Source organism: Oncorhynchus clarkii, chromosome 10, assembly GCF_045791955.1.
Source record: "Oncorhynchus clarkii lewisi isolate Uvic-CL-2024 chromosome 10, UVic_Ocla_1.0, whole genome shotgun sequence".
NCBI lineage: Eukaryota > Metazoa > Chordata > Actinopteri > Salmoniformes > Salmonidae > Oncorhynchus > Oncorhynchus clarkii.
The window spans coordinates 4,350,925-4,374,207 of record NC_092156.1 but is presented as its reverse complement, the minus strand read 5'-3'; the positions used below and the strand labels follow the sequence as shown (position 1 = coordinate 4,374,207).

At 42.8% G+C, this 23,283-nt stretch overlaps 3 protein-coding genes and 1 pseudogene across 3 annotated transcripts; 1 reads left to right on the top strand and 3 right to left on the bottom strand.

Moving 5' to 3' along the window:
• The first annotated feature begins 1,025 nt into the window (after nucleotides 1-1,025).
• On the top strand, nucleotides 1,026-3,536 carry LOC139419390 (cytochrome c oxidase assembly factor 4 homolog). Its single transcript, XM_071169334.1, has 2 exons — nucleotides 1,026-1,099; nucleotides 1,822-3,536. Exon 2 carries the CDS (start codon nucleotides 1,840-1,842, stop codon nucleotides 2,092-2,094), a length of 255 nt encoding a protein of 84 aa, XP_071025435.1. The 5' UTR covers nucleotides 1,026-1,099; nucleotides 1,822-1,839; the 3' UTR covers nucleotides 2,095-3,536.
• LOC139419801 (olfactory receptor 1J2-like) lies at nucleotides 3,013-4,401 on the bottom strand. Its single transcript, XM_071169785.1, has 3 exons — nucleotides 4,211-4,401; nucleotides 3,787-4,002; nucleotides 3,013-3,604 (listed from the first exon to the last, which is right to left on the bottom strand). The coding sequence occupies exons 1-3, from the start codon at nucleotides 4,399-4,401 to the stop codon at nucleotides 3,013-3,015; spliced, it is 999 nt and encodes a 332-aa protein (XP_071025886.1).
• A 9,309-nt stretch (nucleotides 4,402-13,710) lies between these two features.
• LOC139419388 (olfactory receptor 8B8-like) lies at nucleotides 13,711-17,972 on the bottom strand. Its single transcript, XM_071169332.1, has 6 exons — nucleotides 17,829-17,972; nucleotides 17,135-17,187; nucleotides 15,575-15,796; nucleotides 14,974-15,090; nucleotides 14,305-14,502; nucleotides 13,711-13,966 (listed from the first exon to the last, which is right to left on the bottom strand). The coding sequence occupies exons 1-6, from the start codon at nucleotides 17,970-17,972 to the stop codon at nucleotides 13,711-13,713; spliced, it is 990 nt and encodes a 329-aa protein (XP_071025433.1).
• LOC139419848 (U1 spliceosomal RNA) lies at nucleotides 15,241-15,366 on the bottom strand (annotated as a pseudogene).
• Nucleotides 17,973-23,283: the final 5,311 nt, after the last annotated feature.

Genomic DNA, 23,283 nt, shown 5'->3' with positions numbered 1-23,283 from the left:
TACCTAACCCCCCTACACTCTTACCACTAGACTACCTGCCTCCTCTACACTCTAACCACTAGACTACCTGCCGCCCTTACACTCTAACCACTAGGCTACCTACCCCCCCTACACTCTAACCACTAGGCTACCTACCCCCCCTACACTCTAACCACTAGACTACCTGCCTCCTCTACACTCTAACCACTAGACTACCTGCCGCCCCTACAATCTAACCACTAGGCTACCTACCCCCCCTACACTCTAACCACTAGGCTACCTACCGCCCCTACACTCTAACCACTAGGCTACCTGCCCCCCCTACACTCTAACCACTAGACTACCTGCCGCCCCTACACTCTAACCACTAGGCTACCTGCCGCCCCTACACTCTAACCACTAGGCTACCTACCGCCCCTACACTCTAACCACTAGGCTACCTACCGCCCCTACACTCTAACCACTAGGCTACCTGCCGCCCCTACACTCTAACCACTAGGCTACCTAACCCCCCTACACTCTAACCACTAGGCTACCTAACCCCCCTACATTCTTACCACTAGACTACCTGCCGAATAGAGCTAATATTATTGTCAGTTCTTCCTGGCAGTCAATACTATATTTTTTAAAGAACACATTTATTTAGTTTCTTGCATGTAAAAACATTCTGTTTTTAAACTAGTGTTTCTGAGTACAGGGACTGGAACAGAATAATTCGTATTGACTTTGCTTTACCTTGTGTTTATGGATTTTAGTTGAGAATAACATTTTAGATTGCACTTCACTGCCCTCAAGTGCTTTTAGGTCCTATATTTCACACTGTATTTGAAAAATACCTCAGAATATGACAATTGCATGTTTTTTTCCACACAGAAATAAAATATATAATTTATATTTAACAAAGTTAATTCATTTATTTCCACAAACGAAACACAGTGTAGGTCTCGTGAGCAGTAGGTAGGTGTAGGCCTTCTACGCGGAACAGAAATGATGCTCGTCCTAAGTAGGCCGTGCACATTTAAATGTAACTCCTTCCTGTCCATTCTTTAAATACGTCCCCCATATTATGAAATCCAGGGGGGTAATGTGAATGTATTCAACTCTAGGAAAAACATTCCAGGTACTGCTTTCAAGAGAGACAACGATTATGATATGTCTGAATGTTTAACTTCAGGCTAATATTGGCTGTTGCTTGTGATCTTTGCGTTAGCTTTCCGATTTTATTTAGTGATTTGCTTCAATATACTTTCGTTACTCACCGAAGTATAGATGTGACTCGTGTGATGGCGGAACTTTTCTCCGTTTGTGTAAACTGTCGTCGTTTCTCCAAAATACGAAAGACACGACTTTTGAGTATTTTAACTACGAAATGAGTATCCAACAGAGGGGTATAGACCAGACGCAGACTTCTTTATCTTCTTGGCCGGGGTTTAGAAACATATCAGTGAGAAATAATTACAAATCAATTACTACACACCTTTACAGGCACAGGGCTAGTGTTCCCACACACACCATGTTACAGCGCTTGTTTACCAGTGAAGCTGGGGGGGAAAAACGATTGTTAATTATCGTGATATTGTTTTTGATTATATTGTTTTGGTAATATTTTTTTGGCGTGAGATCTGTCATGATGTGCTGGTGTGTTTTCATTACTGTGCAACTGAAACGAGTGTCTATTGCCCAAATTCAGTTAGGTCCACCCCCTGATTGTTCCATCTGCTAAACACGTGTATGTGACAAATACGATTTGACTTTGGTTCCTAGTAAATACACCCCTGATCTCTTTCAAGACAGCCTCTGTCTCTAATCCCATTAACCCCTCTATCCCCTACACCCTCCCAGACAGAGCTTCCTTAGGTAATGGCCTCCACTTCACCCCACGACCGGAGTCGTCGCCCCAGCGAGGACCAGGATGAGGAGGACCCAGTGGACCAGATGATCAGCAGGACAGGATGTGGGGAGCTGCACTACGCCGTACAGGAGTGCATGGCCGAGCACCAGGACTGGAGGAAGTGTCAGAGACAGGTCCAGACCTTTAAAGACTGTATGATGACCTTCCAGAAGGCCCGGAAGGAACAGCTGATGAAGCAGAGGCCGTCTACAGAGTCGGCTTAGAAGAGCATCGGGTGGTATGGGTGTTTTCGTATCTGGACTGATAACTGAGATATCAACGTTTTAGTTTTGCCGCTGACATTATAATTGGTTAACGTGTCTAAAACAGTCCTTCCCAAATGGTGGTTCGCAACTGAGATTTTTTTGGGCCACAGCCCAAGACTGTGTCCGTGCCGACTGTGCCGACTGGGTCCGTGCTGACTGGGTCCATGCTGACTGGGTCCGTGCCGACTGGTGGTTCACAACATTACACTTAAAGCTGTAGATGGATCTCAACTCATCAAGTTGTGGGAAAAGACACCGTTAAAACACCGTACTATCACACTGCTTAGAGCACAGACTTTTTGTCACAGTGTTTGTTATGACAGCAGAACCTTTTCTCAGACTGTTTTCCCTCTGGGCTTTTCCTGATGCGTCAAGATTAATAACTGACGATTCTCTTCTCTAAATCAATCATGTGGTTTAGGGCTTTGTGTGTGTATGTGTTGAAAAGCTACAACATTCACATTTCATTCACAGCTTATAATTGGTTAAAGGGTGGATGGGTGTGTGCTTGCCCTAGAGAGAGAGAGAGATCAGTTCCTGTAGTGGCAGAGTTAACAGGCACATTTTAATGTGCTTGTATTCATTTTGACATTAAAAAAAAAAAGTATATGTCCCCATTTTCTTCGTCTTATTTTTATTTATTTGTACTTTTTTTTTACTCCCATCACATTCAACCTTGTAGTTCAACACTGGGCCTTTTGTTTACAGTACCACATGCTACAGACTTTAGCCACAAGGTGGCAGTATAACCCCAATTTTCCTCTCTAAATTGAAGGAAACTCATCCATCGCAGCCACATTAAAATGAGACTAGGATTGAAAGGAGAGGGGGGGGGGGTGTAAATAAAATGAGATATATTTTCAGACTAGAAACTATTTACACACTTAAGTCATTTATTAATTTGTATTTTTTTATTCTTATTGTGTTCAGTTTCCCAGTGCTCCTTTTGTATAGCTTTCTGATGGCATCCTCCTCTGTCCTCAGTGAGTATATGATGGGGTTCAACATAGAAGGCAAGGTCTGGGTCAATGAGTTGTTGATGATCCTGGCATTAGGATGTATGTAGCTGACTACTGCAGCTATGTTATTACCCACCATGGGCAGATAGAAGATGGCCACCATAATTAGGTGAGAGGTGCGTGTTCTCATGGCTTTACCCCTCTCCTCCCCCGTGGCGATCCTGATCAACGCAATGGCAATGCAGAAATACGTGAGGACTATCAGTACGATGGGGATACACATTACCACCAGGAAACAGACCCAAGCCATGATGTTGTTGAGAGAGTTGTTGTTGCAGGACAGTGCATAGGTTGGGCTGTGGTCACAGAAGAAGCTCTTTATCACCAGAGAGCCACAGAAGGAGAGGCGAGTTATGAGGCTAACAGTGAAGGATATCAAAGCCAGCGTGAACAGCCACAGTACTACTAGGATCATCACCATGGCCGTTCTGGTCACAATAACATGGTACCTGAGAAGAAAAATTAAATAATATATGTCATTTGGCAGAAGCTTGTATCAGAAGCAACTTACAACAGTGATGGGTGGCCCCAGCGGGAATCAAACTCACAACCCTGTCATTGCTAGCGCCAATGATAAAAATAAGAATTTAAAAAATGAAGAAAGCTCTGTCTTTTGAACATTTATGCTTACCTGAGAGGAAAGACGATGGCAACGAACCTGTCGTAGGCCAGGGTGAGGAGAGAGAGAGACTGCATAGTCATGAAGACATAGACAAAGAACATGCTGCTGAGACAGGCCTCGTAGGAGATGTACTGCTTTTCAAACAGAAAAGTCTCTATGAGCTTAGGGATGAGAGCCGTGCTCCCACACAGGTCTGTCACAGCCAGGTTGAAGACTACGACGTACCTAGGTTAAAGATGGGGGGGGGGGGGGGAGGGGTGGTTAGGAAAATGTCCTATTCATGTGCAATGCTCAGGCTTTTGAAAATAAACATGAGACCAACGCTGTTGCTAAGATAGAATCACTGGTCCCTTTGTTTAGAAAATCAAATGCAAATATGTATGTGATATTAGAATACTCTTGACCAAACCTTGTGTTGGAGCTAACAACATACTCGGCCGTGTGGAGGTTCCTGGCCAGGTAGATAACTGTCATGATGAAGGAGTTAGCCAGGACTGTCACGGCGTAGACCAGACCCAGGAACACATAGTAGTATTTGATGTTCTCGAAACCATTAATGTAGAAATATGACGGACGGACGAATGTGGCATTGGAAGAGGCAAGGACTGACTGCTCGTGAGCCATGCTGCAGGAATCAGGATGGATGAACGGTTAAGATACACTCCTGGTCTGCTTGTCTTAACTTGGGCTGTTTGCAGGAACATGCAGAGAGAACAATGAAAGGTCTGTTTGCAGGAACATGCAGAGACAACAATGAAAGGTCTGTTTGCAGGAACATGCAGAGAGAACAATGAAAGAAGAATGTTAAAGTGGTGTCGTAGTAAAATAACTCCCTGTGATCCGGGGAGAGATGAACGAGTGTAAGTTAAGAATACAACAACTAAACAAGTTACGACTACAAAAGACAAGTAAATTAATAACGCTAATTTATTTTAAGGCATTTTTTATTTTACATAATGTAGCATAAAACTTCTGATACAGTAAGCTTCAGCCAGCAAGATCTTGAATCAACAAGCCAACAAAGTCCCTGTGATTGCTCTTCATACTGTGATGCTGCTGACACAACTGACAACACCGAGGAAGACAGTGGCAATCATCATCGTCAACCAGTTACTTGTCATTATTCAAATAGTAAAATAAATTGAACCTAACTAATTATTCAAATCATCATTTTCGAAGATAAAGAAGAGAAGCGTAAAACACATTCGATTCAATTCATGCATTTTATACACGGCTAGAAAAAATACTCCCCAACATCAGACATCAAAACTAAATACCAGAAAGTCAACATCTCCATCAACTGGGGCGGCAGGGTAGCCTAGTGGTTAGAGCTTTGGACTAGTAACCAAAAGGTTGCAAGTTCAAAACCCCCGAGCTGACAAGGTACAAATCTGTCGTTCTGCCCCTGAACAGGCAGATAACCCACTGTTCCTAGGCTGTCATTGAAAATAAGAATTTGTTCTTAACTGACTTGCCTGGTTAAATAAAGGTAAAATATAAAAATAAACTACTAAAGCCACTGTTTATCATGTAAAGTTGAACCCACCTCCTCAGGTGATATGGTGGACCTGACAGCCCAGGTCTAGTGTGAGTACCTGGGCAGAGACAACAGACTTATATACTGTATCATCAATACCTGTTGGTCATTAGTAAAACACATCACTGGTTCCCGTTCCTGGGATTCACATTTTAGTTACTGCACCAACACACCTGATTCAGCTAATCAACTCATCATCAAGCCTTTGATTAGATGAATCAGGACAACAACCTAAATGTTGTTGACCCTTTGGAAAACACTGAAACACTGAATGACACGAATAATAATGTATAACTATAGAATCTAATACTAGGATCTCCATGGTGATCATGGAGGTGCAGGGTTAACATTCAGCTGTCCATGTCCAGATTTAGGATCTTCATTTGATCACCCTGTTGTTGCGGGATAACTTTCCTGCAACTCAGGAAATGTAAAACTTGTAGTGTTTTTGAGGTTAAAAAAAGGCTTCTAAAGTTTGATATTTTCAAATTCATATTTCGTACTTCCCTTTCGAAAAATGTATCAACTGCATCAAAAAAAAATCCATTAGTTATATTATAATCCACAAAATGATTTTCCTGCTGTGGGGGACTAGCTCAAATTAGAATCCTACATCTGTAGTAGCATTCCCCAGGCGCTCTCTTTTGATGACTTCTGTAACCGTAATAGCCTTGGTTTTATTCATGTTAACATTAGAAGCCTCCTCCCTAAGTTTGTTTTATTCACTGCTTTAGCACACTCTGCCAACCCGGATGTTCTAGCTGTGTCTGAATCCTGGTTTAGGAAGACCACCAAAAATTCTGAAATTATCATCCCTAACTACAACATTTTCAGACACGATAGAACTGCCAAAGGGGGCGGTGTTGCAATCTACTGCAAAGATAGCCTGCAGAGTTCTGTCCTACTATCCAGGTCTGTACCCAAACAATTTGAACTTCTACTTTTAAAAATACACCTCTCCAAAAACAAGTCTCTCACCGTTGCCGCCTGCTATAGACCACCCTCTGCCCCCAGCTGTGCTCTGGACACCATATGTGAACTGATTGCCCCCCATCTGTCTTCAGAGCTCGTGCTGCTAAGCGACCTAAACTGGAACATGCTTAACACCCCAGCCATCCTACAATCTAAGCTTGATGCCCTCAATCTCACACAAGTTATCAATGAACCTACCAGGTACCTCCCCAAAACCGTAAACACGGGCACCCTCATAGATATCATCCTAACCAACTTGCCCTCTAAATACACCTCTGCTGTCTTCAACCAAGATCTCAGCGATCACTGCCTCATTGCCTGCATCCGTAATGGGTCAGCGGTCAAACGACCTAAACTCATCACTGTCAAACGCTCCCTGAAACACTTCAGCGAGCAGGCCTTTCTAATCGACCTGGCCGGGGTATCCTGGAAGGATATTGATCTCATCCCATCAGTAGAGGATGCCTGGTTATTTTTTTTAAATGCCTTCCTCACCATCTTAAATAAGCATGCCCCATTCAAGAAATGTAGAACCAGGAACAGATATAGCCCTTGGTTCTCCCCAGACCTGACTGCCCTTAACCAACACAAAAACATCCTATGGCGTTCTGCATTAGCATCGAACAGCCCCCGTGATATGCAGCTGTTCAGGGAAGCTAGAAACCATTATACACAGGCAGTTAGAAAAGCCAAGGCTAGCTTTTTCAAGCAAAAATTTGCTTCCTGCAACACTAACTCAAAAAAGTTCTGGGACACTGTAAAGTCCATGGAGAATAAGAACACCTCCTTCCAGCTGCCCACTGCACTGAAGATAGGAAACACTGTCACCACCGATAAATCCACTATAATTGAGAATTTCAATAAGCATTTTTCTACAGCTGGCTATGCTTCCACCTGGCTAACCCTACCCCAGTCAACAGCACTGCACCCCCGGCAGCAACTCGCCCAAGCCTTCCCCATTTCTCCATCTCCCAAATCCAGTCAGCTGATGTTCTGAAAGAGCTGAAAAATCTGGACCCCTACAAATCAGCCGGGCTAGACAATCTGAACCCTCTCTTTCTAAAATTATCTGCCAACATTGTTGCAACCCCTATTACTAGCCTGTTCAACCTCTGTTTCGTGTCGTCTGAGATTCCCAAAGATTGGAAAGCAGCTGTGGTCATCCCCCTCTTCAAAGGGGGGGACACTCTTGACCCAAACTGCTATCCTACCATGCCTTTCTAAGGTTTTCGAAAGCCAAGTCAACAAACAGATTACCGACCATTTCGAATCTCACCATACCGTCTCTGCTATGCAATCTGGTTTTAGAGCTGGTCATGGGTGCACTTCAGCCACGCTCAAGGTCCTAAACGATATCTTAACCGCCATTGATAAGAAACATTACTGTGCAGCCGTATTCATTGATCTGGCCAAGGCTTTCGACTCTGTCAATCACCACATCCTCATCGGCAGAATCGACAACCTTGGTTTCTCAAATGATTGCCTTGCCTGGTTCACCAACTACTTCTCTGATAGAGTTCAGTGTGTCAAATCGGAGGGTCTGTTGTCCGGACCTCTGGCAGTCTCTATGGGGGTGCCACAGGGTTCAATTCTTGGACCGACTCTCTTCTCTGTATACATCAATGATGTCACTCTTACTGCAGGTGAGTCTCTGATCCACCTCTACGCAGATAACACCATTCGGTATACTTCTGGCCCTTCTTTGGACACTGTGTTAACAACCATCTAGGCAAGCTTCAATGCCATACAACTTTCCTTCCATGTCCTCCAATTGTTCTTAAATACAAGTAAAACTAAATGCATGCTCTTCAACCGATCGCTGCCTGCACCTGCCCGCCTGTCCAACATCACTACTCTGGACGGCTCTGACTTATACGTGGACAACTACAAATACCTAGGTGTCTGGTTAGACTGTAAACTCTCCTTCCAGACCCACATCAAACATCTCCAATCCAAAGTTATATCTAGAATTGGCGTCCTATTTTGCCAAAAAGCATCCTTCACTCATCCTTCAAAGCATCCTTCACTCATGCTGCCAAACATACCCTTGTAAAACTGACCATCCTACCAATCCTCGGCGATGTCATTTACAAAATAGCCTCCAACACTCTACTCAGCAAATTGGATGCAGTCTGTCAGGGTGCCATCCGTTTTGTCCCCAACGCCCCATATACTACCCACCATTGCGACCTGTACGCTCTCGTTGGCTGTCCCTCGCTTCATACTCGTCGCCAAACCCACTGGCTCCATGTCATCTACAAGACCCTGCTAGGTAAAGTCCCCCCTTATCTCAGCTCGCTGGTCACCATAGCATCACCCACCTGTAGCACGCGCTCCAGCAGGAATATCTCTCTGGTCACCCCCAAAACCAATTCTTTCTTTGGCCGCCTCTCCTTCCAGTTCTCTGCTGCCAATGACTGGAACAAACTACAAAAATCTCTGAAACTGGAAACACTTATCTCCCTCACTAGCTTTAAGCACCAGCTGTCAGAGCAGCTCACAGATTACTGCACCTGTACATAGCCCACCTATAATTTAGCCCAAACAACTACCTCTTTCCCTACTGTATTTAATTTATTTAATTTATTTATTTTGCTCCTTTGCACCCCATTATTTTTATTTCTACTTTTCACATTCTTCCATTGCAAATCTACCATTCCAGTGTTTTACTTGCTATATTGTATTTACTTTGCCACCATGGCCTTTGTTGCCTTTACCTCCCTTATCTCACCTCATTTGCTCACATCTTATTTAGACTTGTTTATACTGTATTATTGACTGTATGTTTGTTTTTCTCCATGTGTAACTCTGTGTCGTTGTATCTGTCGAACTGCTTTGCTTTATTCTTGGCCAGGTCGCAGTTGTAAATGAGAACTTGTTTTCAACTTGCTTATCTGGTTAAATAAACGTGAAATAAAAAATAGAAAAAATAATATCAAAAATCTCTACCTCACAGGGATGGAAACACCTGAGCCAAAGACTCAACTGGGTCAAACACCCCAAGGGCCCAAAGACTCACCTGAGCCAAAAACTCAACTGGGTCAAACACCCCAAGGGCCCAAAGACTCACCTGAGCCAAAAACTCAACTGGGTCAAACACCCCAAGGGCCCAAAGACTCACCTGGGCCAAAGATTCACCTGGGCCAAAGACTCGCCTGAGTCAGAAACTCAAATGGGCCAAACACAAAACCTGAGCCAACCACTCTCCTGGGCCAACCACTCTCCTGGACCAACCACTCACATGAATAACAAGGGTTAGCCCTAGAACTGTAAGGGATGTGCTTAGAATGACGTCATGGTTTACGGAATCATCAAGATAACTCATAGTAATAATAATGAAAGCACGAAAGCAATCCAAAACACAGAGAGCATTGAACACAGAGAACACAGAACACAGAGAACATAGAACACACAGAACACAGAACACAGAGAACATAGAACACAGAGAACATAGAACACAGAGAACATAGAACACAGTAAAAATAGAACAGAGAACACAGAGAACATAGAACACACAGAACACAGAGAACACAGAACACAGTAAAAATAGGACACAGAAAACATAGAACACAGAGAACACAGAACATAGAACACAGAAAAATAGGACACAGAGAACATAGAACACAGAGAACATAGAACACAGAGGACAAACAAAGCTATATACAGGTGTCGTCAGATCAGGAGGACTTGAGTACTGATTTAATAAAGGTGTTTTTCTGAACAGCACAGTCTTGAGCCGGGCCTTAAAGACATGCTCCGGAACTTTGGCGATTACTAAGTATTTTTTAAATCTCACATTTTGGGCCAATGTGTAGTTCATACATGCATAATCAATGAGCAGGATTACTGTCTTACCTCAATTAGCCACCCAGGCCCTAGTTTGAAAGCAAATGTTTTCTTGAAGTTGTGCTGTTCCATTTTGTCTATATTTTCCCCCACTTGGGCCCCCTAGCAATTGGAGTTCAACTCTCCATATGAGTGACAGCTAGCAAGAGTGTCACGTTCTGACCATCGTTCGTGTGTGTTTTCCTTGTTTTAGTGTTGGTCAGGACGTGAACTGGGTGGGCATTCTATGTTGGATGTCTTGTTTGTCTATTTATATGTCTGGCCTGATATGGTTCTCAATCAGAGGCAGGTGTTAGTCATTGTCTCTGATTGGGAACCATATTTAGGTAGCCTGGGTTTCACTGTGTGTTTGTGGGTGATTGTCCTTAGTGTTAGTTTGCACCAGTTTAGGCTGTTTCGGTTTTTCATTACGTTTATTATTTTGCACTGTTTGTATTTAGATTCGTGTTGCTATAGTCACAATAAACATGGATCGCAATCTACACGCCGCATTTTGGTCCGACTCTCCTTCTCATCAAGAAAACCGTTACAAAGAGGCACATCATGCACCCACAGCAGATCGAGAGAGAAAGACCAATGACGTGGTGCACATATCTGCACATATGCGACATAGTGCGCAATTTTAGGGGACCACTTTTGGCTCGTGAGCAGTACTTTCTGAACTACTGTATAAAAATTGCACAAAAGTACCGGCAAATCTCTTTAAAATGAGGACAGACACTTTGCAGCCCTGACAGTATCTGAAAGAGTTCTTAGTTTAAATTATTATCAGGTTTATTTGAGGACAATGTACAACAGAAACAGATGTGTTGTACCAGATTTAACTAGCAGCTCATTTCTGTCTGGAGTCTGCTGAAGAGAGATGGACCAGAAGGAGAGTATATACAGTGGGGAGAACACATATTTGATACACTGCCGATTTTGCAGGGTTTCCTACTTACAAAGCACGTAGAGGTCTGTAATTTTTATCATAGGTACACTTCAACTGTGAGAGACGGAATCTAAAACAAAAATCCAGAAAATAACTATAACTAACTATAACTATAATAACTACTAATAACTACTAACTATGTCATTTTCTGTAAAAGGGAAAGTGCAAAAAAATATATAATTCCAAAATTGACTAAAAAACTTTTAAGTAGGATAATTTTTTATTGAAATTGCCAGTATATTCCAAAACAGAGATTTTAAAGATTTGTTTAACTGAGGTCGTGGCGATTTACATGAGGGTTGGGTTTAGATTACAATCATGCCCACGGGATTATAATGCCTAGGGAGAATTGTCATGCTCGGAGGAACAGCTGCGCTGATTGCGCTCTATCCAATCGTAGCAGGGAACCCTCAGACAATGGAGACAGACCTGCCCATCACACAACGCCTCAGACTTGTTATTAACTTAGGACAACACAACACCAATGTTACGTTGAAAGAACAGTTAGCCTCTAGCCCGTTCATGGAGTGGTGTTTTGATAGGGATCACTCCAGTCTACCTGTTTTGGACAAAATTAGACTTGAGACGATGGGTCTTTGTTCCTGCTGCTACACTGTTTAGTAACATTATGAAACACTGACAGACACATTCTGGTAATAGATAGGGAAAAAGTTGTAAAAACAAAACGGCACCACACACTTCACCACTCACCAGTGACTTGATGAGCCAATTGAGCTAACGTGGCTTGCCGGCTCAATGTGCACGCTAGCTACATGTACCAGCTAGCATTATTGACAAACACAGAGACGGAACTTAGCTAGCTAGTGTGTAGCAGCTTGTGCTTTATTTACGATAGTTTGACAGCTTTGTTGATGATGTCAAATTGAGCGACAAAGAATATGAATGTATATATCCTTGGCAAACCACTTCCTCAATATATAATTAATTTAAAATGAATTAAAGATTGAATTAAAGATTGAAGAAGTGGTAGTGGGCATTCCTATGGGGCAGCAGAAAAACAGAATCGATGAGTTCAGCAGCTCTTTAAAACACATCGTGTAAATATCGTACTTTATTTGTTTGTTCGTACCACTTCACTTCATTGAGTGAAGCAACAATACAATCATTCACTATGCCAGATGCACTGTAGTTACACATAGCTTTCTTCCAATCAAAAAATAAAATATATATAAGTTGCAACCGAGATAGCAAAAGAGAGATATAAATGTATTTGAGACTTCAAGTACTTCTAAATATAAGTATATCTAAATACACATTAAATACATTAAAGCGTGATATCACACTGATATATGTTATTTATTGAATGGCTATAAAGGCTTATAGACATAATATACTGAGCCTTCAGAATGTATTCACACCTCTTGAATTACCACACATGTTGTTGTGTTACAGCCTGAATTTAAAATGGATTCCATTCAGATGTTTGGGTCACTGGCCTCCACACAATACCCCATAATGTCAAATTGGAATTATGTTTTTAGAAATGTTTACTAATGAATTCAAAATTAAAAGCTGAAGTTTCTTGAGTTAAATAAGTATTCAACTCCTTTATAATGGCAAGTCCAAATACGTTCTGGAGTGAAAATGTGCTTAACTTCTTAAGGTGTAGGGGGCAGCATTTTCACTTTTGGATAAATAGCGTTTCAACTTTCAACGTGGAGTTATAGTAATACCTAATCTCTCTACCGACACTGTCAGTCGAGCAGTGCATTTCAAACACAGATTCAACCACTAAGACCAGGGAGGTTTTCCAATGCCTTGCAGAAAAAAAGGCCAAAAAAGGCCAACTATTAGTTGATGGGTAAAATCAATAACAACAAAAAAAAGCAGACATTGAATATCCATATCCAATTACACTGGAGGGTGTATCAATACACCCAGTCACTACAAAGATACAGCTGTTCTTCCTAACTCAGTTGCCGGAGAGGAAGGAAACCGCTCAGGGATTTCACAATGAGGCCAATGGTGACTTTAAAACAGTTACAGAGTTTAATGGCTGTGATAGGAGACAACTGAGGATGGATCAAAAACCTGTGTAGTTACTCCACAATAGTAACCTAAATGACAGAGAGAAAAGAAGGAAGCCTGTACAGAATTCAAATATACCCAAACATGCATCCTGTTTTCAATAAGGCACTAAAGTAAAACTGCAAAACATGGGGCAAAGGAATTAACTTTATGTCCTGAATACATTGCGTTATGGTTGAGGCATATCCAACACATCACTGACTACCACTCTTCCTATTTCCAACATGGTGGTGGCTGCAACACGTTATGGGTATGCTTGTCATCGCCAAGGACTAGAGAGTTTTTAGGATAAAGAAGAAACGGAATAGAACTAAGCACAGGCAAAATCCTAGAGGAAATCCTGCTTCAGTCTGACTTCCAACAGACACTTGGAGACAAATTCACCTTTCAGCTGGACAATTTCCATAAAACACAAGATCAAATATCCACTGGTGTTGCTTATCAAGATGACATTGAATGTTCCTGAGTGGCTTAGTTACAGTTTAAACTTAAATCGGCTTGAAAATCTATGGCAAGACTTGAAAATGGTTGTTTAGGTATGAATACTTTCTGAAGGCACTGTAAATATATTATTTTTAAGAAAAATAATTCAAGTTCTTCATGTTGGTTTGACCTGCGTCACAGCTCTTTGGGCCCCTCTTCTGAGCATCTTCTTGACCGATACCTTAAACTCCTCCGTCTTCAGAACGTATATGATGGGATTGAGCATTGGTGGCAGTATCGAGGTCAGGGAGAGGTTAATGATCCGGGCGTTGGTTGGTATGAGGGATTGGAGGAGGTATGTTAAAATAACTGGCAGGTAGAATATGGCCACCAGTATTAGGTGTGAGGTACATGTCTTTATGGCTCTGAGTCTGGGAGAGAGAGAGAGAGAGAGAGAGAGAGAGAGAGAGAGAGAGAGAGAGAGAGGGAGAGAGAGAGAGAGTTAGAGGTGGAGAGAAAGAGTAGAGGGAGAGAGAAAGAGAGGGAGGGAGGGAGGGAGAGAGAGAAAGAGAGGAGAGAGAGAGAGAGAGAGAATTTATCCAGTTTAATTGCATTCTCAATATTTCCCAGCATTTATCATTCCTGTAACAAGTCCATAACTAAAAACATATTTCTGAGGCCTCACACCAATCAGCATATGGGCCGTTCTGGCTTGGACAAGTCTACTTACTGACTTGACTTACTTATTCCAATCAGTATTACTTCTCACCTGTCCTGGGGCAGTGTGATGGTGAACAGGGCGTGTGTTATACAGATGTATGATGATATGATGAAGACCATGGGGAGATAGAGAACTATACAGGGGTTGAGAAACGCCATCATCTGATTAGGGAACACGTTAGAACAGGGGGCCGCCAGACGGAACAGGGGACCGTGGTCACAGAGGTAGCTGTCGATCACCAGAGACCTACAATACAATACATTATATACCATGTTATTACCCAGATATTAAGGAGAACAACAGAAACGTTGTCTTCTGCTAATCCAGGGTTTTTAGAAACCTTTTTAGGGATGTTATCAGCTATAGGTTCACCTCCTTATCTGTTGGAGTTAGTTAGTTAGTTAGTTAGTTAGTTAGTTAGTTAGTTAGTTAATTAGTTAGTTAGAATTAGTTACTGTTGAATTAGCATTCAAGAGGAACTGAGTTCATGACAACATTGAGCCATCAACGTTTACAAGAACCTGACAGATGACAACGACAACGTGACATTCTGTTTGTTTGTCTCCTTTGTGTTATTGGTTTACTGTAAAGTAAAATTTGAAATGCACTTAATTAAACCAATAGTTTGACATGATTTAACAGGTAAATCTATACTTCACAGAAGCTATGCTTTTGCAGTGGAGTCGGTGCACTAAACCCAATACGATACATACTAACCTACAGAAAGAGAGCCGGGTGATGAGACACACAGAGATCAACACCATCAACACAGCAAACGCCCAGGCGGCCCCCGTCAGCTGGAGCATGGACCTGTGAGTGACCATCATGTGGTACCTGGAAAGAACATTACAATGGAACTTTGAGAGTTGATGACACAGCCCCTCTGGTCATTTAATTGCATCTCTGTGGGGGAAAAGATGTTCAACTTTATCGTGTTATTATCGTCAATGTTTTATATGATTAGTCTTTATATGTTTTTCATATATATAATTATTCAGTCGAGATTCCCACATTAGGAGAACTTGCAGGGGTCAGCACGACCAGAGTGGCCGAACCTCACCCTGGTAATCCTCCTTTGTGATCAAGGTGTTTCCCCTGTCAGGTAACTATATCCTTATATATGAATTTAAAAGCAGTGAATCCATGTTAAATCATATTTTTTAAAAAAATATAATACATTTAATAAATACATTTGAATAAATTGTCAAATCAAATTATTCAATTCAAAATAAAAAAAATTATCCCAGAAGGGTAAAATTAAATAGTGTTTCTGAATGTTATTTTAATTGAGTTAATAATGTGATGTATTATCTGAGACCTGAGCGGGCAGCAGATGGCCACCAGTCTGTCATAGGACAGGATGGTGAGGTTGAAGGACTGCATGGTGATGAAGAGGAAGACGAAGAAGAGGCTAGTGAGACACTGGTCGTAGGAGATGAGCTGTCTGCTGAACAGAAACATATCCAGCAGCTTGGGAACCAGGGCCGTGCTTTCACACACGTCTGTGAAGGCCAGGTTGAACACAGCGATGTACTTGGGGCTGTAAGGTCAGAACATAGATATCTTTTAATATTAATGTAAAAATCACGTAATAGAGATCGGGGAGCAGGGCAGGCTCCCAGACATATGTCTGTGAAGGCCAGGTTGAACACAGCAATGTACTTGGGGTTGTAAGGTCAGAACATAAATGTATTTTAATATTAACCTGTGGAGTGTAGGGGGCAGTATTTTGATGTTTGGATGAAAAACGTACCCAAATGAATCTGCCTATTTCTCAGGCCCAGAATCTAGAATATGCATACAATTGTCAGATTAGGATAGAAAACACTCTAAAGTTTCCAAAACTGTTAAAATATTGTCTGTGAGTACAACATAACTGATATTGCAGGCGAAAACATGAGGAAAATCCAACCCAGAAATTCTGTTTTTCCTGAAAGCTCTCTGTTCCATAGCCTGCCTTCGCTCCATCAACCAGATTATTTTTCCTATGACTTCCCCATGGCGTGACCAGTCTTTAGACATAGTCTCAGGCTTTTATTTTGAAAATGAGCCAGAAAGATCACATCGTGTCATTGGATGGCTGGGTGCCAGCAGCGTTTTGCATGTGCAACAGCTTGGAGTAGACATTTTCTCTCTCTCTCCTATTGAAGAAGCTACAGTCCCGGTTGAAATATTATCGATTATATATTGTAAAAACAACCTGAGGATTGATTATAAAAAACGTTTGACATGTTTCTACAAACTTTACGGATACTATTTGGAATTTTCGTCTGCCCGGACTTGACCGCTCGAGCCTGTGGATTTCTGAACATAACGCGCCCAACAAATGGAGGTATTTTGGACATAAAAATAATCTTTATGGAACAAAAGGAACATTTATTGTGTAACTGGGAGTCTCGCGAGTGCAAACATCCAAAGATCATCAAAGGTAAGCAATTCATTTTATTGCTTTTCTGACTTTTGTGACCAATCTACTTGGCTGCTAGCTGTTGGTAATGTTTTGTCTACTGAGAGAGATGTCCTTACATAAACTCTTGGTATGCTTTCGCCGAAAAGCTTTTTTGAAATCTGACATGCCAGGTGGATTAACAACAAGCTAAGCTGTGTTTTGCTATATTGCACTTGTGATTTCATGAAAATTAAAACATTTGAGTAATTTAATTTGAATTTGGCGCTTTGCAATTCAGCGGATGTTGACGAAAATGATCCCGGTAACGGGATTAATATAAATATCACGTAACGGAGATCGGGGAGCAGGGCAGGCTCCCACACACATGTCTGTGAGGTCCAGGGGAACGGGGACTTCAATAAGATAGAATGTCCAATAAAGGCTGTTATACACTGTATTGTGTTAATGAGATTAAAGAGGTCTGATTACCTGTGGAGACTGCGGTCCACGTAGATGCCAGTCATGACGAAGGTGTTGCCCACCTAGAACCAACACACACACACACACACACACACACACACACACACACACACACACAGTGGAAATGACCCAAAATGGAAATGTATATTATATTACGTTTCCTTAAGTGTGCTTTCCTGAGGAAAGTGAACAACTAGCTAGTTAGTAACACACTGGACCAGAGCTAGTTAGTAACACCCTGGACCAGAAGAAGTTAGTAACACCCTGGACCAGAGCTGGTTAGTCCCACCCTGGACCAGAGCTAGTTAGTAACACCCTGGACCAGAAGTATTTAGTAACACCCTGGACCAGAGCTGGTTAGTAACACCCTTGACCAGAAGTAGTTAGTAACACCCTGGACCAGAGCTAGTTAGTACCACCCTGGACCAGAGCTAGTTAGTAACACCCTGGACCAGATCTAGTTAGTAACACCCTGGACCAGAGCTAGTTAGTATCACCCTGGACCAGAGCTAGTTAGTAACACCCTGGACCAGAGCTAGTTAGTATCACCCTGGACCAGAGCTAGTTAGTAACACCCTGGGCCAGAGCTGGTTAGTAACACCCTGCAACAGAAGTATTTAGTAACAGCCTGGACCAGAGCTAGTTAGTAACACCATGGACTAGAGCTAGTTAGTAACACCCTGGACCAGAGCTACAGCCTTACCAGAGAGATGATGTAAACAAAACAGAGGAAGATGTAGTAGTAGTTCATGTCGGGGATGGCTATGAAACCACTGATGAAGAAGTAAGGGGGTCGGATGATGGTGTTGACGTCTGTCTGGTTAGGGTCAGAGGTCAGGGAACTCATCCTGACTGGAGGTGTTAACGTCTCCCTCTGGCTGGTGATAATCTGTGGAAATACATTATCCATGAGTACATTATTACAAATAAAGATATATTCAAAACTGTACATTACTTCACCTGTTGACAAAAACATAATTGAAGCATCGTTAGTGGAAAGGAAATTATCCAAGTTCATCAAAATTGTAAATTGCAAATAATTTATAATAATAAATTAATTAATATTATATTTAAATTGTATTTATGTATGTATTCAATGTTACTGCATTTGATACCAGTTGCTAAAAAATAGTTAATTAAACCACTCACTTCAGACATCAAACTAAATACCAGAATGTCAACATCTCCATCAACTACTAAAGCCACTGTTTATCATGTAAAGTTGAACCCACCTCCTCAGGTGATATGGTGGACCAGACAGCCCAGGTCTAGTGTGAGTACCTGGGCAGAGACAACAGACTTATATACTGTATCATCAATACCTGTTGGTCATTAGTACAACACATAGAGTTACATCACTGGTTCCCAATCCTGGTCCTGGGATCCCAAAGGGATTCACATTTTAGTTACTGCACCAACACACCTGATTCAGCTAATCAACTCATCATCAAGCCTTTGATTAGATGAATCAGGAAAACATAGGACACAGAGAACATAGGACACAGAGAACATAGGACACAGATAACATAGGACACAGATAACATAGGACACATATAATATAGGACAGAGATAACATAGGACACAGAGAACATAGGACACAGATAACATAGGACACAGATAATATAGGACAGAGATAATATAGGACAGAGATAACATAGGACACATAAAATATAGGACAGAGATAATATAGGACAGAGATAACATATGACACTGAAAATATAGGACAGAGATAACATAGGACACAGATAATATAGGACACAGATAATATAGGACAGATATAATATAGGACAGAGATAACATAGGACACAGTTAATATAGGACACAGAAAATATAAGACAGAGATAATATAGGACAGAGATAACATAGGACACATATAATATAGGACACAAATAATATAGGACAGAGATAATATAGGACACAGTTAACATAGGACACAGATAATATAGGACAGAGATAATATAGGACAGAGATAACATAGGACACAGATAATATAGGACACAGATAATATAGGACACAGATAGTATAGGACACAGATAATATAGGACAGAGATAACATAGGACACAGATAATATAGGACACAGTTAAAATAGGACACAGATAACATAGGACACATAACATAGGACACAGTTAACATAGGACACAGATAATATAGGACAGAGATAATATAGGACACAGATCATATATAGGACAGAGATAATATAGGACAGAGTTAACATAGGACAAAGAGAACATAGGACACAGATAATATAGGACACAGATAATATAGGACAGAGATAATATAGGACAGAGTTAACATAGAACACAGAGAACATAGAACACAGAGGACAAACAAAGCTATATACAGGTGTCGTCAGATCAGGAGGACTTGAGTGCTGATTTAATAAAGGTCCTTTTCTGAACAGTACAGTCTTGAGCCGGGCCTTAAAGACATTCTCTTTGGCAACAAGTATTTTACACATCCCACTTTGGGATGGATATGTCAATGTGTAGTTCATAAATGCTAATCTACTGTATGAGAAGAAATACTGTTTAACTTTAATTAGCCAAGAAATCCCTAGTTTGAAAGCCACAGTTTGTCTGTTCTCTACACCAGAGAACACTGTTACTCCAGCTGCTCTCTCTTCATCTGACGATATTTTCTCTCACAGTCCGAGAGCATCTGGTCGTCACGGTGATGGCACAGGGCTACTCATGCCTCCAAAGTGGAGACTCTTTACTCCCCCTCTCTCACCTGTCCATCTCCTGATTTGAATTCCATGGCTGTCACTGTCCCTTGTCCACTCAAGCTTAACATTATCGTCATATGTTGCCAACCAGGTCACCTTAGAGAGTTTCCCAATGAGCTTGACACCTTAATAAACTAATTTCCTGACGATGGATCCCTCGCTCCTCGTCGTTGGCGACTTCAAACTCCCGACATCTGCCTTCGACTAAGTCTCTCTTTCCCATCCTTGCCTCTTTGACTTCACACTTTTTCAGTCACCTCCCACTCACAAGGTAGGCAATACGTTTGACCTCATCTTTACTAGAGGCTGTTCTCCTACTAATCTCACTGTAACCCCCTCCATGTCTCTGTTCTCCTACTAATCTCACTGTAACCCCCTCCAGGTCTCTGTTCTCCTACTAATCTCACTGTAACCCCCCCCCTCCAGGTCTCTGTTCTCCTACTAATCTCACTGTAACCCCCCCCCCCCCCCCCCCCCCAGGTCTCTGTTCTCCTACTAATCTCACTACAACCCCCTCCAGGTCTCTGTTCTCCTACTAATCTCACTACAACCCCCCTCCAGGTCTCTGTCCTAATAATCTCACTGTAACCCCACTCCAGGTCTTGGTTCTCCTACTAATCTCACTGTAACCCCCTCCAGGTCTCTGTTCTCCTACTAATCTCACTGTAACCCTCCTCCAGGTCTCTGTTCTCCTACTAATCTCACTGTAACCCCCCTCCATGTCTCTGTTCTCCTACTAATCTCACTGTAACCCCCTCCAGGTCTCTGTTCTCCTACTAATCTCACTGTCACCTCCTCCAGGTCTCTGTTCTCCTACTAATCTCACTGTAAACCCCTCCAGGTCTCTGTTCTCCTACTAATCTCACTGTCACCTCCTCCAGGTCTCTGTTCTCCTACTAATCTCACTGTCACCTCCTCCAGGTCTCTGTTCTCCTACTAATCTCACTGTAAACCCCTCCAGGTCTCTGTTCTCCAACTAATCTCACTGTAAACCCCTCCAGGTCTCTGTTATCCTACTAATCTCACTGTAACCCCCTCCAGGTCTCTGTTCTCCTGCTAATCTCACTGTAACCCCCTCCAGGTCTCTGTTCTCCTGCTAATCTCACTGTAACCCCTCTCCAGGTCTCTGTTCTCCTTCTAATCTCACTGTAACCCCCTCCAGGTCTCTGTTCTCCTACTAATCTCACTGTAACCCCCTCCAGGTCTCTGTTCTCTTACTAATCTCACTGTAACCCTCCTCCAGGTCTCTGTTCTCCTACTAATCTCACTGTAACCCCCTCCAGGTCTCTGTTCTCCTACTAATCTCACTGTAACCCCCTCCAGGTCTCTGTTCTCCTACTAATCTCACTGTAACCCCCTCCAGGTCTCTGTTCTCCTACTAATCTCACTGTAACCCCCTACAGGTCTCTGTTCTCCTACTAATCTCACTGTCACCTCCTCCAGGTCTCTGTTCTCCTACTAATCTCACTGTAACCCCCTCCAGGTCTCTGTTCTCCTACTAATCTCACTGTAACCCCCTCCAGGTCTCTGTTCTCCTACTAATCTCACTGTAACCCCCTCCAGGTCTCTGTTCTCCTACTAATCTCACTGTAACCCTCCTCCAGGTCTCTGTTCTCCTACTAATCTCACTGTAACCCCCTCCAGGTCTCTGTTCTCCTACTAATCTCCCTCTAACCCTCCTCCAGGTCTCTGTTCTCCTTCTAATCTCACTGTAACCCCCCCAGGTCTCTGTTCTCCTACTAATCTCACTGTAACCCCGCCAGGTCTCTGTTCTCCTACTAATCTCACTGTAACCCTCCTCCAGGTCTCTGTTCTCCTACTAATCTCACTGTAACCCCCTCCAGGTCTCTGTTCTCTTACTAATCTCACTGTAACCCCCTCCAGGTCTCTGTTCTCCTACTAATCTCACTGTAACCCCCTCCAGGTCTCTGTTCTCCTACTAATCTCACTGTAACCCCCTCCAGGTCTCTGTTCTCCTACTAATCTCACTGTAACCCCCTCCAGGTCTCTGTTCTCCTACTAATCTCACTGTAACCCTCCTCCAGGTCTCTGTTCTCCTACTAATCTCACTGTAACCCCCCTCCATGTCTCTGTTCTCCTACTAATCTCACTGTAACCCCCTCCAGGTCTCTGTTCTCCTACTAATCTCACTGTCACCTCCTCCAGGTCTCTGTTCTCCTACTAATCTCACTGTAAACCCCTCCAGGTCTCTGTTCTCCTACTAATCTCACTGTCACCTCCTCCAGGTCTCTGTTCTCCTACTAATCTCACTGTCACCTCCTCCAGGTCTCTGTTCTCCTACTAATCTCACTGTAAACCCCTCCAGGTCTCTGTTCTCCAACTAATCTCACTGTAAACCCCTCCAGGTCTCTGTTATCCTACTAATCTCACTGTAACCCCCTCCAGGTCTCTGTTCTCCTGCTAATCTCACTGTAACCCCCTCCAGGTCTCTGTTCTCCTGCTAATCTCACTGTAACCCCTCTCCAGGTCTCTGTTCTCCTTCTAATCTCACTGTAACCCCCTCCAGGTCTCTGTTCTCCTACTAATCTCACTGTAACCCCCTCCAGGTCTCTGTTCTCTTACTAATCTCACTGTAACCCTCCTCCAGGTCTCTGTTCTCCTACTAATCTCACTGTAACCCCCTCCAGGTCTCTGTTCTCCTACTAATCTCACTGTAACCCCCTCCAGGTCTCTGTTCTCCTACTAATCTCACTGTAACCCCCTCCAGGTCTCTGTTCTCCTACTAATCTCACTGTAACCCCCTACAGGTCTCTGTTCTCCTACTAATCTCACTGTCACCTCCTCCAGGTCTCTGTTCTCCTACTAATCTCACTGTAACCCCCTCCAGGTCTCTGTTCTCCTACTAATCTCACTGTAACCCCCTCCAGGTCTCTGTTCTCCTACTAATCTCACTGTAACCCCCTCCAGGTCTCTGTTCTCCTACTAATCTCACTGTAACCCTCCTCCAGGTCTCTGTTCTCCTACTAATCTCACTGTAACCCCCTCCAGGTCTCTGTTCTCCTACTAATCTCCCTCTAACCCTCCTCCAGGTCTCTGTTCTCCTTCTAATCTCACTGTAACCCCCCCAGGTCTCTGTTCTCCTACTAATCTCACTGTAACCCCGCCAGGTCTCTGTTCTCCTACTAATCTCACTGTAACCCTCCTCCAGGTCTCTGTTCTCCTACTAATCTCACTGTAACCCCCTCCAGGTCTCTGTTCTCTTACTAATCTCACTGTAACCCCCTCCAGGTCTCTGTTCTCCTACTAATCTCACTGTAACCCCCTCCAGGTCTCTGTTCTCCTACTAATCTCACTGTAACCCCCTCCAGGTCTCTGTTCTCCTACTAATCTCACTGTAACCCCCTACAGGTCTCTGTTCTCCTACTAATCTCACTGTCACCTCCTCCAGGTCTCTGTTCTCCTACTAATCTC